The sequence below is a fragment of the Lutzomyia longipalpis genome, chromosome 4, assembly GCF_024334085.1.
Source record: "Lutzomyia longipalpis isolate SR_M1_2022 chromosome 4, ASM2433408v1".
NCBI lineage: Eukaryota > Metazoa > Arthropoda > Insecta > Diptera > Psychodidae > Lutzomyia > Lutzomyia longipalpis.
The window spans coordinates 15,573,426-15,592,588 of record NC_074710.1 but is presented as its reverse complement, the minus strand read 5'-3'; the positions used below and the strand labels follow the sequence as shown (position 1 = coordinate 15,592,588).

The following is a 19,163-nucleotide window of genomic DNA, read 5'->3' as shown; positions in this document are numbered from 1 at the left end:
CTTCTCCTCTTCAGCGTGAAGGAGACATGCGAGGATTTCGTCTCGTTGACCCTCATTCTCCAAGTGTGAAGCCACTCCTGGATGGCAGAGATGTTCTCCTGGAGCTCCCTGGACGCAGTATTAGGGTTGACGTGTGAGCATAACACCGCAGTATCATCTACAAAGGTGGCCGTCATAACATATGGGGACGTGGGTAAGTCTGCAGTGAAGATTTGGTATAGCACGGGGCCAAGCACACTCCCCTGAGGGACTCCTGATTCAATATTCCGCAGATCCGACAGAGATGATTCGTACCTGACTTTGAATTTTCTGCCAGCCAGGTAAGACTCCAGAACAAGGTACAATTGAAGAGGAACTATCTGGTTGATTTTGAAAAGCAAACCCACATGCCACACTTTGTCAAACGCTTGTGCCACGTCTAGGAAGACAGCTGAACAAAATTTTCCACTATCCAGAGCAGATTGGACCTCAGCAACAATTCTGTGGACTTGTTCCACTGTGGCATGGCTCTTTCTGCAACCAAATTGGTGATCAGGAATGGCTCCTCTTTCGACCAAGACAGGTGCCAACCTCAGCAAAATAAGCTTTTCGCAGATTTTAGATAAAATGGGAAGTAGACTTATGGGTCGATAAGATTCCACTAGATTTTCATCCTTTCCAGGCTTGGGGATCATCTTGATAACTGAAAGCTTCCATTGCTGGGGGAAATGGCCGACCCTCAGAACCGCGTTGATAATGAAAGTCAGGAGTAAAATACAGCATCTCGGCATTTCTTTGATCATCCTTCCACTAATCATGTCCCACCCCGGAGATTTCTTTGGTTTGATGGCTTTAATCACGGTTGCTACTTCTTTGGGTTTGATAGGCTTCACAATTGAAAAATCTGCGTTTGAGGGCCCAGTTGAGAGACTGACAGGATTATTCGCAGGGTAAGGAGTAAAAACTTTGCTGAGGTGGTCAGCAAAGAGGCTCGCCTTCTCATCGGGACGCCTAGCCCAAGAATTGTCTGGTTTCCTTAGTGGAGGCTGCGTCTCCTTCGGTTTTCTAGAGCCCTTAACGGCTTTCCATAAAGAATAGTTTGAGTCAGCAAAGGGGGATAGATCTTCAAGGTAGTGCTGGAAACTTCTTTGGTTTTCCTTCTTGATTTCGAACTTCAGGGTTTTGCATATTCTATTATAGGCCATTTTTGCAAAGGGGGATCTCGAATCCTGGTATTTTTTGCGCAATAATCTTTTCTCCCTTAAAAGGTCTCCAATCTCTTTTGATACACCAGGACGTTTGGGCGCAGGTACTAGAGTGGGGGTTGAAGATTTAGCAGCATCAGCTAACATCTGGGAAAAAGCAGCTACAGCGCTTTCAATTTCCGTTGCCGTTTTCAGAGGCACTTTTAGGTTGCATTTTTTTTCTAAATCATTCCTGTATGCTTTCCAATTTGTTGCTCTGTTGGTGAGTTGCCAGAGAACTTCAATTGCTATTGGTTTTCTTGCTAATGTGATCAAAAAAGGTGAGTGGTCAGAAGTCAAATCATAGAGGGGAGTAGCGGAGACACATTTCATATTGAAACCCTTGATGACAGCAAAATCAATCAAATCGGGTCTTTTAGCCAAGTCACTAGGCCAGTAAGTTGGCTGCCCGGTGGAGAGACAGTGAAAATTATTTTTGTTGATCGAAAGCAATAGTTGTCGCCCCTTTGGATTAATTATTCTGGAACCCCAAAATGTGTGCTTGGCATTGTAATCACCTGCCGCTATAAAATTTGTGCCAAGGGACAAGAAGAATTTCGAGAATTTTTCCTCGCTCACAGTAAATCGAGGCGGGAAATAAACAGCTGACAGAGTGAAAGAGCCAGCATCTGTGCATATCTCTACATTTGTTGCCTGTAAGTCCCTGCTAGTCCACTTTTCCATCTCGTAGTGTTTTATTCCTCTACGTACGAGGACCGCAGTGCCCCCGTGAGCACGCCCGTCAGGATGATTAGTGACATAGACAATGTAGCCGCGTATAGTGAAAAAATTTAGAGATGTAAAATGAGTCTCAGATATTGCCATGAGATCGATGCTTTGGTCAGTGAGGAATTTTTGCAGTTCATATTTGTGATTAGCGAGTCCATTAGAATTCCATACAGCAATTTTTAAGTCAGTCATTTTTGGTGCGTTTCCGTATGGTCAAGGCATAACTTAGTTTTTTTGTAGCAAAAGAGACATTTGTTTGGTTAGTGCTAAAACACTCTCTTCCATTGCGGTTTGTTTCCTAATAAGTTCACTAATACTCCCCTGCAACGCACTTATGTTTGTTTGCATAAGAATCATAAGTTTGATAATCTCATTCCCGTCCATCGGAGGAGCAGCAGCTCTCGAAAAACCACCCGCAAGAGTGTTATTGTTTTGTATTTGGCTTCTGCCAGCAACAATATCAGCGTAAGAACCTTCAATATTAGGGTTTAAAACCACTCCAGGGGCCTCAGGGGCGGGTTCCTGTGCATTTTCCGTCTCATTACCACTGTTTCTCTCTCTTCGCAGATCTCGTCTTTGGCGTGGGTTAGCTCTCTCCAGGAAACCTCTATACACGTCACATCCCTTCCAGCTAGTCGTGTGATTGCCGCCGCAATTATTGCATTTTCTCGCCGAGATATCACTTTTGTCTTTAGTGCATCCATCCGTGGAATGTTTTTCTGAGCATATGGCACAAATAGTAGCCAGGTGACAGCGGTTTTTGGTGTGCCCAAATTCCTGACAATTGTAGCACCGAATTGGTCCCTTGCTCTTCCGGAATTCTTCCACGACAACGACGTAATGCATAAATCTCGTGAGTTGGTATATGGGATGTGGACCCTGACTCGTTTGGCTCCTATCCAAGTCAATGAGGAAAATTCCAGTTTTTTTTCCATGGCGATCCTTCAGGTCTATTACTCTTCGTGGGTTAAACTTGAGTCCGGAAAGTTCACGAGAAATCTCATCAAGGTTGGTATCAGGGTGGAGACCCTTAAGTGCTACTCTAAAAGCTCTTTCGCTTTTCAGCTGGAAAGTGAAAAACGGAATGCCACTGTCCGTGAAGCCACGCTGCACCTTCCGGTAGTCTGCGACGTTTGTAAGTTGAAGCTTCGCTTCCTGCCCCTTTTTGAGGATTTTAATATCAAAGCTTTTTATCTCGTACTTCTCCATCTGTTTGCGCAGGGAGGTGATGTGGCCAAGACCCCGAACATACATAGGAGGCGGCTTCTCCTGAGTATTTACATTTGAGGAGGCATTGTTTTGATTGGATGTTCCCGGAATAGGGTTATCGAGAGCATCGAAGCGATTTCTTGTTGAGACTGGAGCAGGAGTTTTCTTCAGCACCTGGAAATGCTCGTTAATTTTCTTCGGAGGACTTCTTTTCCTTTTCAACGCCACGAAGTTTTTGTACACCTCAGCCCCCGTGATAGCAGGGGAAGATTCAGAACCAGGTTGACCGCATGGAGTACCAGGTTGTATGCCTGGAGAAGCATTGATTCGGGGAGGATTCGAACCATCAGGAGCTACAGTAGTCAGGGGATCAGGGTCCAGAAGCATCTCTTCGTCATCCTCACCATCAGAACCCATGTTGGGGCTGTCAGGACTACCAAAAGCCAGTCCGACACGCCACCAGGGTATAGGTGACTTGGGGAAAGGTTATATAGCTTTCTTTGGTTTCCAGAAACCACGGATAAAAATTGCCAATAGTTTGCTCTGACCAATTCCGTGGTCCCAGTCACCTAAAATACGAGTGTCCGTGGACTCAAGCAAAAGGGAAATTAGTTTTCTTGCCTTTTTATTTAGGAGCTCAAGATTTCGGAATGTGACACTTGCCTGACACAGTTGTCGTGAAAAATATTAATAAAAAGAAAATTTTATTTCATAAATTCCTTACAAACAAAACTGTAAAGATAATAATTAAATATAGCATGGATGGAACAGTATAAAGCGAAAGAACGGTAAGTAAAACTTACGGGCTGTGATTCTTTCTTTGTCAGTGAAATGTGAAATTGACGGAAAATTGAGGATGGGCAAATTTTGAGGAAGGCTTTCTCGCACACCGAATCACAGCCAACGCGCAGATATTTTGTGAAAAGTCTTAATCGTGGGCGTTGGCTGTGATTCGGTGTGCGAGAAAGCCTTCCTCAAAATTTGCCCATCCTCAATTTTCCGTCAATTTCACATTTCACTGACAAAGAAAGAATCACAGCCCGTAAGTTTTACTTACCGTTCTTTCGCTTTATACTGTTCCATCCATGCTATATTTAATTATTATCTTTACAGTTTATATATGTATATATCTATGCATTTATATATTTCACTTTACTTTTATATGGATATATATAAAACGCCCCGCTTCGCGGGGCGTTGGACTGAAACTCAAGATATGACATGTTAACTTTAAAACGCGATATCTCCGGAACGGCTACATAGATTTTCTTCATTTTTAGCATGATATAAGATATTATAGCCAACTATAACATATCAAAATATGAAGCAATTCTATAAAGCGGTGCTCGAGATATTCATCGAAAACTCATCGAAAATTTTGTTTTCGATTTTAGCGCCACTTGCGGTCATTTTTTGAACTTGCAATGTTCCGAGTAGTTGTAGGGCTCATTAATATCTTTCATTTGAGCCCGAGTTGATCAAAATCGGTCAAGCCGTTCTCGAGTTATGGCCGATTTTCGATGAAAAATTGTGACGGCCATATTGACCAAACGGCTTGACCGATTTTCGAAAATGAGGTATCGTTGGAAAGGTCTTGATGGTCCCTACAACATATCAAAATTTCAGATCTCTAGCTGTAATATAAGCTGATTTATAGCGAAAACAAAATTTGGGGGATATTCAAAATGGCGCACGGGGGGGTGGGGGGGTGGATTTGACCTCATAATCGGATGTCTTCCACCCAATATATGAACTTTGCCGTTGACCGCAAGTCTCTATTTATTACCGTTCTCTTGCAATATAGCGTTACATTCCGGCCGGACGACCGGACGGAAGGCCGGACGGACGGCCGGCCGGAAAGATTTTTGGCGCCACCGTTTTTTGGAATGTAGGGACCCTAATTCGTGCTGATCCCAAGTTTGAGCCCGATCTGACGACTTTGCATTTTAGAGTGTACACAGAAGCTGTGCTTCTTTTAAGAAAGAATCACAGCTAACTTCTTTTAAGAAAGAATCACAGCTAAAAAATTTTCTATTTAATCTGAATTTTTATTATGAAAATCTAGTTCTATTTCATTTAAATTTACAATTGCGTGAAAATTGATCCAAAATTGAGCAATAATTTGTCACTTGCATAAGCAAATATCGTACTAGATTTAAAAATTAGTTATTAAGTTTATTTTATTTAGGAACCTATACCTATTTAAAAAAAAATACAAGAAACTAAAATATGTAAAACGAAAATAAGGAATCAATCCTTATTAAAAAAAATATACATCTAACATAAATCTTATACGACATTAGCTGTTTTAAGGTACGAATTTTAATTGAGTTTATGGACAATCTTATGCGCCTCAAATAGATTTTTTTATTCACTGATAATCACTATTTTTGCTAAAAATAAATTAAGAGCAAAAGTTATCAAATATCAATCAAAAATTGATCAAATATTGACTGAAAAATATGGTGAACTATCTTAATCATTTTTTATTTAAGTTTCAAGATGTTTTTATTTTATTCAAATAAGATCTTTAAATAAATTCTTATGTTTATAAATAAAAATTTAAAAAAAAATGAATTAAATAAGAAATATCTAGCTCAATTGTTGCCCAATGATCTCTCCATTTAAAATAGGTACCTAATTAATATTTCATTACAAAAAAAAATTATCCAACATTTATTCTATTTTTTTTAAAATTTATTTAATATTCTTTATAATAAATTTTTCTTTAAAATTCAGTTCATTTTATAGCATTGCAGAATATTTAACATAATTTCTATCCAGCTTAATGCCTCTTGGGAATTAAGTTTTGGTATAAAACAGCTTCAACAGCAACGAAGAAGCTCAGTTGGTGTGTAGAAGTCAAAGAAGGTTTGAGGAGAATCATGAAGATCTGTTGTTGTGCTTTATTAATCCTTATTGCTCCTGCCTTGGGTGCTATAAAACCACCAGTGAGTGTCTTTGCTGTGAAAATTCTCTTTAAAAAATCTAAATCACAGTGAAATTTTTCCTGCACAGGTTGAGAGTGGAAATGCTTCAAATGATCGTGTCTACGGCGGTTACCTCATCCCACTGAACAGTGCCCAGAAACAGGGCTTTACGTCACGCCTTCAGTACATCCAAGATGGACAGATTGTTACGTGTTCTGGTAGCCTTGTAGCTCAGAGTTGGATCCTGTCCCTTGCTTCGTGCCTCAATCATCGTGATATTGGAGTTCGTATTACGGGTGTAAAGGGAGAATTGTACGAGAGTACAATTATTCAGACAATCCTGCATCCGAGCTATGCGGCAACGAGCACAGCCAACAACATTGGTTTGGGGAAGGTGCAACAACCCTTTCCAAGTGATGGGAACTTCTTTCCTGTTGCTCTTGGACAGGCTAACTGGGGCAAAGATGCCTTCTTGGGGAAATCTCTCACAGTTTGTGGCTACAGGAATCCCTATACAACCCTCAATAGGCCAACAGATGAACCAACATGCAGCGTCTTCATCCCACGCAGTGACAAGCAGTGCACTGATGCTGGTTTAGCTGTTAGATCCAATGAAGTCTGCGTTGCATCAACGGATGTGACAAAAACATCAGTTTGTGAACAAGACTTTGGAGCAGGACTCATTTCTTACGATACCAACACGCCTCCTAAATTTTACATCTACGCCATGGCCACGCATGGACTTCCACCACCCAATGACTGTGCCCGTGGTCCTGCTGCCTTCCTCCTCCTTCAAGGATTCATTGATTGGATTAATGAAAATGCTCAATAAAAGATTTTTATTTTTATTTCCGTTAAATTCTTCGTTATTTTTCAAACTTCAACATTTTAATGCAACAATAAACAGACTTCATTTTCATCATGGCTGCCACTATGGTAAAGTTGGCTGTTCTCAAACTTCTTCATCGCTGTTCTCATCAGCCGTTATGAACTCATCATCACTGTTGTCAGAAGAAGACGCTTCCTCACAACTGTCGGCAGATTTAGCTTCCTGATGGTCTTTTGCTCCATCTTTTGCGCTTTTTGGCACTGCAGACCCAACCAGTTCCCTTCCTGCTGCTTCTTCCTTTCCTCCTTCAGCGGGCAATGAAGGTGATGAAGGAAGACTGCTGACCCACTCAAGAAGCATATTTCTGCCCTTATGGTTTATCACCAAAACTCCACGTCTGGCGTGTTTGGCAAAAACTTCCAACACCTTCATGTCCACCTTCTTCCCTGCCTTCAAGTACAACCAAACTTTTTTAGCAACAATATCCTTTGCAGCGGAATGATCTCTGAGATGAGTTGTTCCTGCAATTGTGCGAACAACAGCAGCGTGCAAATCGCTAAACTCCAAATTCTGTCCACCATCGTAGGCACTTTCATTGAGAAGCTTCACAAGGTGCACCATGTCGTACGTTACCCCTGCACGCCTCAGATCGTTGTAGAGCTCCACCAGGGAACCGTTGAAGACATCAGCAACGTGTTTTGTCAGCAGGTAGTCTCCCCTTGCAGCTGACAATTCGACGACTTCCTCGAACTTCTTCAGTGCCAACAGGCATGCTTGTTTAATTGTCAAATGAAGCGTCCCATTGATGACTTTGGGGCGCAAAGTAATTCCCGGAGGACGTTCATAACGATGACAGTACAAAACAATGTGATTATCCTTCCTATCCCCATTTATGGGATCCCGATTGGAAAGCCGAAGGGTTTTCTGTGGAGCCCACGAGGATGTCAAGTTCAAATTGAAGAGAATGTCAAATGCAAAAGTTTTCGCAGTTTGATCTTCTTCGAGACTGGAGAGTTTTATCAAATAATCCGGACAGACTTTTGCAAATTCCCCCTCAAGATGGCACATGTCAAACAAGCCCAAAATGCGCGGCATTGCACGTTCTGTGGGGGTCAAACCATTCGTCAATCTGCGCCGCACCATTATCATGTAGTCGTCAAAATTCCGCCTAATCTGCTGCGGATCTGTTTCATATTCATTCTCATCGTGATTTCCCCGCTTTTCCATTTTATTTTTTGGTGAAAACTCAGTACACAACACAACACTCAATGAAAGGACGCTAACCTCACTTTTTTTGTCTTCACTGCAAAAATTGGTTAATTTCTTCTCAAATGTCTTTCACCTTCAAAACAATTGTCTTTTGCTCTTTAAATTACTTTGAAAGTGTGGAAAGAATAGATTTTGCCGTAAATTTTGTTAGAAAACGCAAAATCAATGAAATTGTGTGATGAAAACAAATTCTCATAAAGCGAGAGGCGCACAAAGGCGAATATTTGAAGAAAATTTGAATTTTTCAACGATCCAAAACGGTTTTAATTTAGTTAGCTAAAGTTTAGCGTGCATAATGTCCTATCCTGAAGGAATATTCAGCCGTAGTAAAATTCTCTCAACAAACGAAGAAGATAAAATTCTTAAAATTAGTTCAGGCCATTTTTTTTTAACCCTCACAGCAGGATTTAATTGCACAGCACCTCTCGCTAAAACTGACCTTACAAGCCTTAAAATTACCCTTAAAACTTGACCTTATAATCCCATTACAGCTGAAACTAATATTTCCCTTGAAAAGCATTTGACTTCTTGATCCTCATCAGGTGCTGTATTCTCTTAGAGTGAAAAACTCTCGTGATAAACTCTCGAAGGCTTTTTACAAGGAAAAAAGTGAGGAAAACTTCACGTGAGCTTGATCCTATAAGAAAAATATTGCATCCGTGATAAACTCCCGTAAGATTTTCCCGGTTTTTACGTTTCTTTTAAAGCGCGAAAGTCTTCAGGAGTTTATCACGGGAGTTTTTCACTCTTACATAATTCATTCCCAGGATTGTTTTCTCATCTCAAAATAAAACAAATTATTTTACTTACATATAATTTTATTTGACAATTTTTTCACAAAGATATTTACAAAGAAAATGAAAAAAAATGAATGAAAAGAATGAAAGAAAAACAATTAAACTGAAAAACTCTTTTTAGGCTTGAGTGAGGAAACTATTGCTATCAGTTCCATCCAGAAAGACAACAGAACTCTGAATGTGGGGCCCATTGAAGACGCAATGGAAGACCATGTGCTCGTTGCTGTTCAAATTCGGAATAATCTGCAGAGAAATTTCGAAGAAAAAAATCCGTTAAAATGCCAAAAAATTCAAATTTTTGACGTTTTCCGGAAGGAAGAACAAACCTTTGGGGTGATGAAGAAGTACTGCGACATGCCTGGTCGGGAAGTCTCCTCAACGAGCATATTGAAGATTTTGCGTTCATTCTTCGGATCCATTCCCTGATTGATCTCATCAACGCACCTAAAGGGCACCTGACTGAGCTGCTGCAGGGCCAGCGTGTACGTTGCAATGGCCACCGTGCGCTCCCCACCTGACTGGAGGAAGCTATTCAACTGCTGCAGGGATTCATTGTTGCGATAGACAACCTTTATTGTGATCCCATAGCTTGAGTATGTGTGCTGAAGAATAATTCAAAAGAATTCCCATCATTAGATCAAATAATATTCGGAATAAAAAGAAAATTTCCAGATTTATGTGAGTTTATCCAAAATATTCAGATTTATTGTGAGCTTATCCAGGACTTTACGGATCTTTTGGGAATTTATCCAGATTGGTTCGAAGCTTTGTGAATTTTTATCCAGATTCTTTTGAATCTTTGTGAATTTATCCATAAACTTTTGGATATTCGATAAATTATCCAAAAGTTTTCAGATCTTTGTGAATTTTTATCCATAACATTCAGAATCTATCCGAAACTTTCAAGATTGATTTAGATCTTTGGGACGTTATCCACAACTTTGTAGATCTTTGGAAAGGAAGTCATGCAGCCAGTATGGGCGAAGTACCTAATTGAAGGAAACGCAGAAAACAATTTTAACCTACCCAGTCTTGTAGGGAATCAAAAAAGGATAAAGAATCGCCAAAAATATTCACCATTTTCCACTGGGGTCACAACGAAAAAAGGCAATAAAGTTTTGTGAAAATTCAAAAAAATTGGCCGCCATTCGCCATTTTGTTCATTTCAATGCATGAAGCATTTGTTTCAATGCTTCGTCATGAGCTTGTCGATGGGAGTTTGACATTTCATTTTTTTTTTTTTTGGGAGAAAATAAAAAAAATGCGTATTTTTTAATTTAATTATCGTGGTAAATGTGTTTTACGTGTTGTTCAAGAGTGATTTTTATATCTGAATACCTGAAGGATGAATTCCCGCACAGCTTGTGACCGTTTCAGCGAGCACATCTCTCGTTACAAAGCAAAGCAATCCAAAAACATTGGTCGTGGATCGTCTTGAAGATGGCTTTTTCACGAATTGAGAGATCCTCTGCGCTGGAATCCTTTGCGTTTCACACTACCACGACGGACAAGACGATGGATTGCTGGTTTTGTGATTCCCTGGATGTTGTCATGCAAAACCTTACGATGTTTCTTGGCACCACCTTTCCCAAGACCTTTTCCACGACCAATGATGTGCTCGTTGAGACGGTCACAAGCTGTGAGGGAATTTATCCTTCAGGTATTCAGATATAAAAATCACTCTTGAACAACACGTAAAACACATTTACCACGATAATTAAACTAAAAAAATACGCATTTTTTTTTATTTTCTCCCAAAAAAAATGAAATGTCAAACTCCCATCGACAAGCTCATATTGACGAAGCATTGAAACATATGCTTCATGCATTGAAATGAACAAAATGGCGAATGGCGGTCAATTTTTTTGAATTTTTACAAAACTTTATTGCCTTTTTTCTCTGTGACCCCAGTGGAAAATTGTGAATATTTTTGGCGATTCTTTATCCTTTTTTGATTCCCTACAAGACTGGGTAGGTTAAAATTGTTTTCTGCGTTTCCTTCAATTAGGTACTTCGCCCATACTGGCTGCATGACTTCCTTTATCCCAAACTTTCAGGATCTATCGGAATTTAAGAATTTATCAAAAATCTTTTAAATATTGTTATAAAATTTTTCATTAATTGACCGGATCTTTAACAATTTATCCAAATGCCATTTTTTTTAAATCCAAACTATTTGCGATTTTATAAAAATATTCAAAATATTTGGGAAACTTATCTAAAAAATTCCGAATATTTGAGAAGTTATTTAAAAGATTCCGGATAATTATGAACTTATCCCAAATATTTTGCGTATTTGTGAGTTGATCCAATGCTCTTGGATATTTGGGATTTTATCCAAAATAATCAGTTTCTATGAGTTTATCCTGAACTTTCTGGATAAAAAAAAGATTTAATTTTAGTGAATTTATCAACGATATTCTGAAAATTCATGATTTATTTCAAGATGTATTCCGAATATTCTTAAATTTTACTTTAAAATATTCCAAATATTCTTGAACTTTTATCCAAGATGTATTCTGAATATTCTTAAATATTTCATTAAAATATTCCGAACATTTTTAAATTTTTATCCAAGATTATATTCCGAATATTCTTGAATTTTTATCCAAAATATATTCCGAATATTCTTGAATTTTTATCCGAACAATGAAATCCGAATAATCTAGAATTTGTATCCTAAATATATTCCAAATATTTGTGAGTTTGATACAAAATATATTTCCAACATTTTTGAATTTTTAATAAAAATATATTCCGAATATTTATCCAAAATATTCCGAATATTTTGAAACTTTTCCAAATACTTGTGAATAATCGAAAATACATTCCGAATATTCTTGAATTTTTATCCAAAATATATTCCGAATATTCTTGAATTTTTATCCGAACAATGAAATCCGAATAATCTAGAATTTGTATCCTAAATATATTCCAAATATTTGTGAGTTTGATACAAAATATATTTCCAACATTTTTGAATTTTTAATAAAAATATATTCCGAATATTTATCCAAAATATTCCGAATATTTTGAAACTTTTCCAAATACTTGTGAATAATCGAAAATACATTCCGAATATTCTTGAATTTTTATCCAAAATATATTCCGAATATTCTTGAATTTTTATCCGAACAATGAAATCCGAATAATCTAGAATTTGTATCCTAAATATATTCCAAATATTTGTGAGTTTGATACAAAATATATTTCCAACATTTTTGAATTTTTAATAAAAATATATTCCGAATATTTATCCAAAATATTCCGAATATTTTGAAACTTTTCCAAATACTTGTGAATAATCGAAAATACATTCCGAATATTCTTGAATTTTTATCCAAAATATATTCCGAATATTCTTGATTTTTTATCCGAACAATGAATTCCGAATAATCTAGAATTTGTATCCTAAATATATTCCAAATATTTGTGAGTTTGATACAAAATATATTTCCAACATTTTTGAATTTTTAATAAAAATATATTCCGAATATTTATCCAAAATATTCCGAATATTTTGAAACTTTTCCAAATACTTGTGAATAATCGAAAATATATTCCGAATATTCTTGAATTTTTATCCAAAATATATTCCGAATATTCTTGAATTTTTATCCGAACAATGAAATCCGAATAATCTAGAATTTGTATCCTAAATATATTCCAAATATTTGTGAGTTTGATACAAAATATATTTCCAACATTTTTGAATTTTTAATAAAAATATATTCCGAATATTTATCCAAAATATTCCGAATATTTTGAAACTTTTCCAAATACTTGTGAATAATCGAAAATATATTCCGAATATTCTTGAATTTTTATCCAAAATATATTCCGAATATTCTTGAATTTTTATCCGAACAATGAAATCCGAATAATCTAGAATTTGTATCCTAAATATATTCCAAATATTTGTGAGTTTGATACAAAATATATTTCCAACATTTTTGAATTTTTAATAAAAATATATTCCGAATATTTATCCAAAATATTCCGAATTTTTATCCAAAATTTACTCCGAATATTTGTAATGTTTTCTCCAAAACATTCCGAATATTTATAAAATTTTCAATTAAATAAAAATTCTTCAAACTCACATCATTCTTGCGCGTTAGAGCCACCTCTCCGGCGTAATCCATCGATGCCATGAAGGTTGAGAATTTCAAATTAATTTTGTTGATCACATCACTGATTGCTGGGAACCAGCGCTTGTGGAGCTCCTCCATTCTCCCCTGAAGCTGCCTATTTTGCCCATTTTGCCCTGCAATGCGCTCACGTAGCTCCTCAATCTTCCTCCCACGTGCTTCGTACTCCTCAATTATTCGCTCATTGCGTCCCTCCATACAATCCACCTGTGTCTGAAGGGAATTAATCACCTCAACGAGCTCCTCATCTGTTGCCGGAAGTTCCTGGAAATCCTCCCGTTCGGTGTACTTCATATTCGCCGGGAATGCCGCTGCAATGAGTGTCCGGATCTCCTCCTTTTGCCCCCCAATAGCCCTTCGGCAATCCTCAAGGGCTTTCTGGACACTCTCCTGGAGCTTCTTTGCCCCATCTGCAGCTGATTGTGCTTCACAGAGACGCGCCTTGAGGTCAGCATTGGTGGTGTGGAAGCGTTGCAAGTAGTCTCGATTGAACATTAGCTGCACTTCTGCCTCTTCCCCCTTCTCCAGCACTTGCGTCATCTTCCGGAATGTCTCCAGCATCCTCCGGATGGACTCTTTTGTCGTTTCCTGACACTTCACCTCTTCCGCCGCAACATCAATCAACATCTCCTGGATATTCTTCAGCTTCTGCTGTTGAATCTTCACACGTTTCCCCAATCCGGCAAATCGCTGAATTTTCTCCTCAATCTCCATCAGGGCAACATTCAATTCCCTCACTTGACCCTCATTTCGGCTAATTCGCGCCTCAAACTCCCCAATTTCCCCCGAATGCCCCTCACTGCGCTTTTGCAACTCCTGCAGCGCTCTACGCTCATTCTGCACAATGGCGGGATTCACAGGAACAGTCAGGAGTTTCTTCCCTTTAATCTCAATGCACGTTGTTGATGAAGCTGATGAGTATTTGGACTTGACTACGGCGTACCGATGATTTGGTGTGAAGAAAAACTTAAAATGCCCCGAAGAAATTACATTGTCAATCACTCTGTCTGTTTGTTCGGTTCCCAGAGGGATGTTGTGCAACTTATAGATGCTACAGAGGTAGTTGAGAATCGGAAAGGGACCCTCAACCATATCCAGGAGGTACTTTGAAAACCCAAAGCGCCTTTTAAGTGATCAAAAAAAAAGTAAAATCAATCAGAAAATGTAAAAAAAAAAAGTGGATTGAAGAATGTTTTGAAGAATTTAAAGGCAAATGGGAATGAAAAAGAGTTAAAAATCATCAAACAAATGAAAGAAAATACTAAATGAAGTTTAAAAAATTAAATGTTGAAAAAATAAAAGAAAATTATGAAAAAAAAAACAGATTCTGAGTGAGATTCGAACACACGACATTAAGCTTGAAAAGTTAGTGTTCAACGGTTAAGCCATCATGATATTTACCAACTCACTTAGGAACTCAGACTTGTACTAAATTATCATGAAATAATAATAAAAAAAGAAGTTTTAAAATAAATAGAAAGAAAATATGAAAAATCGTAAAAAATACAAAGAATTCTTAATTAAAGTTAAGTTTCTTGGATTAGGTTAGTTAGCTAGCCTAACTTTTATAGTTCAGACTTCAGTTTTTTTCAATGAAAAGCTTTTAAGATTTTAAAGTTAAGTCAAGCTGAACTGGAACTTTTTACAACCAAGCAGTCTGAACCTTAGAAGACTAATTCAGACTTATATATAATTTTCATCCGTGGTTTAAAAAAAAAAAGAACAAAAGGCCTTAAAATAATTAACTTAAATGAAAAATTAAGTTTTCTTAATTCTTCCATGTTGTTCAAAATTCTTAAATCTGTTTTTTTTATTTTTGTTTAAATGATTTTTCGCTTTTTATCATCATTTTTTGAGTTTTTTCTTGATCTTATTTATCCTATTTATTTTCTTAGATTTTCAATAGTTTTATATACATTTTTTGGCGTCTTTTATAGCTTCTTAGTACCTATTTTTTAATATTCTTTTAAGTTTTTTTCTTTATTTGTATTTTATAATTTTTTATTTAACTTTGCATTTTTTTAAATTTATCTTCACTTCCTGATTTTTTCAAGACTTTCATCCGGTTTTTTTATTTATTTAATTTTTTTTTTATTTGACCCCTCTTTCTATTTTCTTCAATTATTTTTTTTTTAATTTTTCTTTCATTTTTTCCATATTTTAAAAATAAATTATTGGTCATTTCCTCTTTAAAAAAATTCCTAAAACTTTAAGTTTTTTTTTTTGAACTGTTTCAGATTAATTTTTTCAGTTAAAAAAATAAAGAAAATTAATTTTAAATAAAAAATCAACTCACCTGAGCTGCTCAATGGGAACCTGTGGGGTGTAGTTAACCTGCTGTGCTGCACTACTCTGAAGGACATTCACCTTGAGATGTAGCTCACTGGTGAGCTTCTTCACCAGCATCTTCATATCTTCGGCATCTTCGCACACAATTGCCGTGAGATCACGCACTGAGATCAAATTCTCCAAGTATTTTCCCTCGCGGGCGTCCTTTAGCTTCAACTGGAAGGAAATTCAGACGTTGAAGTGTTTTGCTTTTGAATTTAATAAGTTTCTTCCACTTCTGTTAGTAGGTTTCATTCAAATTATTATTTTCAGGGATCAAAGTAGGCTGAAAGATTTCGATTTTGAAAGAAAGAAAAAGAAGAAGAATAAAATGGAGGACATTTAGTGAAAAATTTGTAAAGGAAAAGACAAGAAAAAAAGTAATTTTAGAGCCTGAAGATGGTAATAAATTTGCCGAAACGTTGCTGGAAAGTATAATTAAGCTGCTGCTGCTTCTTCTTCCTAACTTACCTCAATGGCAATGGGCTCGTAGACTTTGGCACGGAATGTTTGCTGGTTCTCCCGGAGCCACATTGTTGCTTTGTACATGTCCGGAAAGCGACTCTCCATCGTTGCCAGATGCTGCTTTTCCGTGTCCAGGAGTTCCTGAATCCGGCGCCGCGTTGAGAGGATTTGTGGCTTAATCTGTGCATCCAGTGTCTCAATCAATTCATGACGCTTTCGCTCCAGTTCCTTTGTTTCCTTCTGCACCTCCGCGATGCGTGCTTTGAGGGCTGTTTTCTCACCATTCAGCTGCGTCTGCTGACCCGCTGTGGCTTTAAAGTCGTGCAGGAGAGCCGTCAGGAGGTTGCTTTCTTCGAGAATCTCCGCTTGTTGGCTTTCCTTGTGCTTCTTCGCATTGACTACAGCCACCTTGGCCATGCGGATTTTATCCTCCTGCTCCTCCGTGTCCCGCTGCATGGCCACAATGTCTCCGTCACATTTGGACGTCACCTCAACGCCACGAGCTATTTCCCCATCAATCCTTTTCACCTCACGCGTGTACTCCTGACATTCAGCCTCAATCGGAGCGAGCTTCCTCTGGTGCTCCTTTGCGGACTTTTTAGCTGCTTCGAGATCCCTTTTTGTCTCCTCAGACTTCCGATTTAGCTCCTCCAGTTGGATGTGACTCCTCTTAATCTTGGCCACCTGAAGCTTCTCCTGGAGAGCTGTTCTCTGCTCCATATTCTCAATTCGCACCCGAAGCTGTTCATTCGTTGCCTCAGCCTCTTTCAGTTCACTCTTCCACTTGAGCAGCTCCACATTTGAGTTATTTGACGATTTCTCCATCTCCCGGAGTTCCTCAAGCTGCGAATTCATTTCCTCACTACACACGGATTTGATGGTATTGGCAAAGATCTCTTCCGGATTCATCTTTGCAAAGTCCTGGACACGATCTTGCGGGAGGAATTGACACAAATTATCCACCTGAATGTTGTAGCTTCTCACGGTGTCCAGGTACGTCTTCTGCGTCACCTTCCTCTTGTCAATCTTCCAGCTTCCACCGCCTTTTAAATCAAATGATCGATAGAACTCCGTCAGGTGCTGCTCCTCATCTCTGTACACCTCCACGCAAACAGCTGCCTTGGTTTTCCCATTCTTCACGTAGTCCTCAATCTTCTTCCCACGCGCCAGAGTCCCGCAGTTACCCCCCATGGCAATAACAATCGCCGCAACAAGGGTGGACTTCCCGGTTCCATTGGGGCCAATTATAATGTTCAAATACGGCCCCGCAAACAGCTTCACTGAATCATAGGTACTACAAATGAGAAGAAAAAACATTAATTAGGCTTCTTGGGGCACTCTAAGCACTCCCGGAAGGGAAACTTACATGAAATTATTCACCGTTACGGAATGAATTTTTCCTTTCAAAGACATTTTGAGGTTATGTTTTATAAATCTTCATTTGGGGGAATTTTAGTGGAATTTTAGGGATTTCTTTGATTTTCTTTGGATGGAAAGTTTAAGGATATTCCTTGGAAGAATTTTTGAGAATAATAACAACGAATTAATAAAGGAATTTACGTAAAAACTGAGAATTCGCGGGGAATTTTTGCGCTTTTTCACAGTTGTTCAAAACAATCCCGGTTGAGCCAGCCAACTAAGTTTAAGATATATCGAAAAAAAACATAGAAAAATCGTCCAATAAATCGATAGTATCGTTGAGAAAAAGTATCAAATATCATAAAATATCGTTAAGAATTTTATTTTAAACCTCAAATTAATTCAAATTAATTGGAAAAGTTCTTTTATTTTGTTCTCAACTTTATTTAATCAATATGAAAATCAAATAAAAGATTGTGAATAGAAAATGGAGGGAAAAATCGATTTTTTAGAGATTTAATCGAGAAATTTTCTCGATATATTGTTTATAGAGACTATTTTATAACGTTTTTATATGTTCTTTTATCTTCATCAATTTTTTCAAGAAAAATCGAGAGAAAAACCGCAAAGAAAGCAAATAAACAGCTATAACAAAAATATTTGGTGAAAAATATCGATAAAATCGATATACGTATGCCGACGATGCCGACTATCGTTTTTATTTTACCAAAACATTACATAACCTCACATTCTCCTCTTGCATCAAAAATGTTCCCCCAGTTTGTGTCCAGGATGTCCAGGAATCTTCCCCATGTGATGACAGTGCGTGGATTCCGCATGGGGCGCTACCTCCTAGCCGGACACTCAAAATGGGCCAATATTCGTCACATAAAAGCAGCAAAAGATGGACAAAAATCCCAATTATTTGCCAGATTTGCTCGTCAGATTCGTCTTGCAATCTTGGGTGAGTTTCCTTGTCTTTTATGGAGCTTTTTTCAATTGATTCCTTCATGATGATGTTCTTGTGTTCCCACACAGAGGGTAAATCCCCCAATCCTGCCATGAATACCCTCCTGAGGCAAACTGTGGATGTTGCGCTGAAGAAACAAATGCCCATGGCATCCATTCAAACAGCAATTAAGAGAGCCTCTGGGCAGGGAACGGACTTCCGGAGGCATGTGCTGGAAGTGAAAGTTGTGCAGAATAGAGTCTACGTCATCCTTGTCCTGTACACGGATAATCCAACGCAGGCGAAGATGAATCTCACGACGGTTTTGCGCAAAGTTGGGGGAACATTTGCCGATTTGGGGCATTTATTCACGGAAACGGGGATAATTGTGGCTACGGCGGAGGAGAAGACACCCGAGAAGCTCCTTGAGATGGCCACGGAGCATGCAATTCTCGTGGGAGCCGAAGATGTTGAGCTGATGGATGAGAAAGAAGGACTTCTTAATGTTTGTTGACCAACAGTTTACGTAAGAAGTTTCCTCTTACTGAAATTCTCTTCTTTTTTGCAGTTTACCTGCTCTCCGGCTGAGATTCAACGTGTCCGGAAGGAGCTTGCTGAGCTAAATTATGAGATTGAAAGTGCTGAGCACGTCTACATACCACACGTAAGGGAATTTTCTTTATTTTTTAAGGAAATTGGAGGAAAATTAAATGATTATTTTATCAATTTTTCAGACTTCCATTGAGCTGAATGAGGCTGAAAAGGCGGCCTATGCCAATTTCCGGGACAGATTGAAGATGATTGACTGCATAGATGAGATTTTTGATAACATAGATAATCCATCTAGCTAGCAAAATGCATGAAAATGTAAATAAAATGTTTATTTTGGGAGTTTTTTCCCTGAAAAAGATTTTTTCATTTAAAA

The 19,163-nt window shown here is 38.0% G+C and overlaps 3 protein-coding genes across 3 annotated transcripts; 2 read left to right on the top strand and 1 right to left on the bottom strand.

Moving 5' to 3' along the window:
- The first annotated feature begins 6,046 nt into the window (after window positions 1–6,046).
- On the top strand, window positions 6,047–6,923 carry LOC129794548 (trypsin II-P29-like). Its single transcript, XM_055835303.1, has 2 exons — window positions 6,047–6,112; window positions 6,180–6,923. The coding sequence occupies exons 1-2, from the start codon at window positions 6,047–6,049 to the stop codon at window positions 6,921–6,923; spliced, it is 810 nt and encodes a 269-aa protein (XP_055691278.1).
- A 2,066-nt stretch (window positions 6,924–8,989) lies between these two features.
- LOC129795186 (structural maintenance of chromosomes protein 5-like) lies at window positions 8,990–17,567 on the bottom strand. The gene is made up of 6 exons (XM_055836267.1): window positions 17,297–17,567; window positions 15,937–17,224; window positions 15,434–15,642; window positions 13,090–14,260; window positions 9,313–9,588; window positions 8,990–9,229 (listed from the first exon to the last, which is right to left on the bottom strand). The coding sequence occupies exons 1-6, from the start codon at window positions 17,341–17,343 to the stop codon at window positions 9,104–9,106; spliced, it is 3,117 nt and encodes a 1,038-aa protein (XP_055692242.1). The 5' UTR covers window positions 17,344–17,567; the 3' UTR covers window positions 8,990–9,103.
- Window positions 17,568–18,015: 448 nt separating this feature from the next.
- Window positions 18,016–19,146, top strand: LOC129795193 (probable transcriptional regulatory protein EF_0663). The gene is made up of 4 exons (XM_055836279.1): window positions 18,016–18,253; window positions 18,328–18,743; window positions 18,807–18,902; window positions 18,973–19,146. The coding sequence occupies exons 1-4, from the start codon at window positions 18,058–18,060 to the stop codon at window positions 19,087–19,089; spliced, it is 825 nt and encodes a 274-aa protein (XP_055692254.1). The 5' UTR covers window positions 18,016–18,057; the 3' UTR covers window positions 19,090–19,146.
- Window positions 19,147–19,163: the final 17 nt, after the last annotated feature.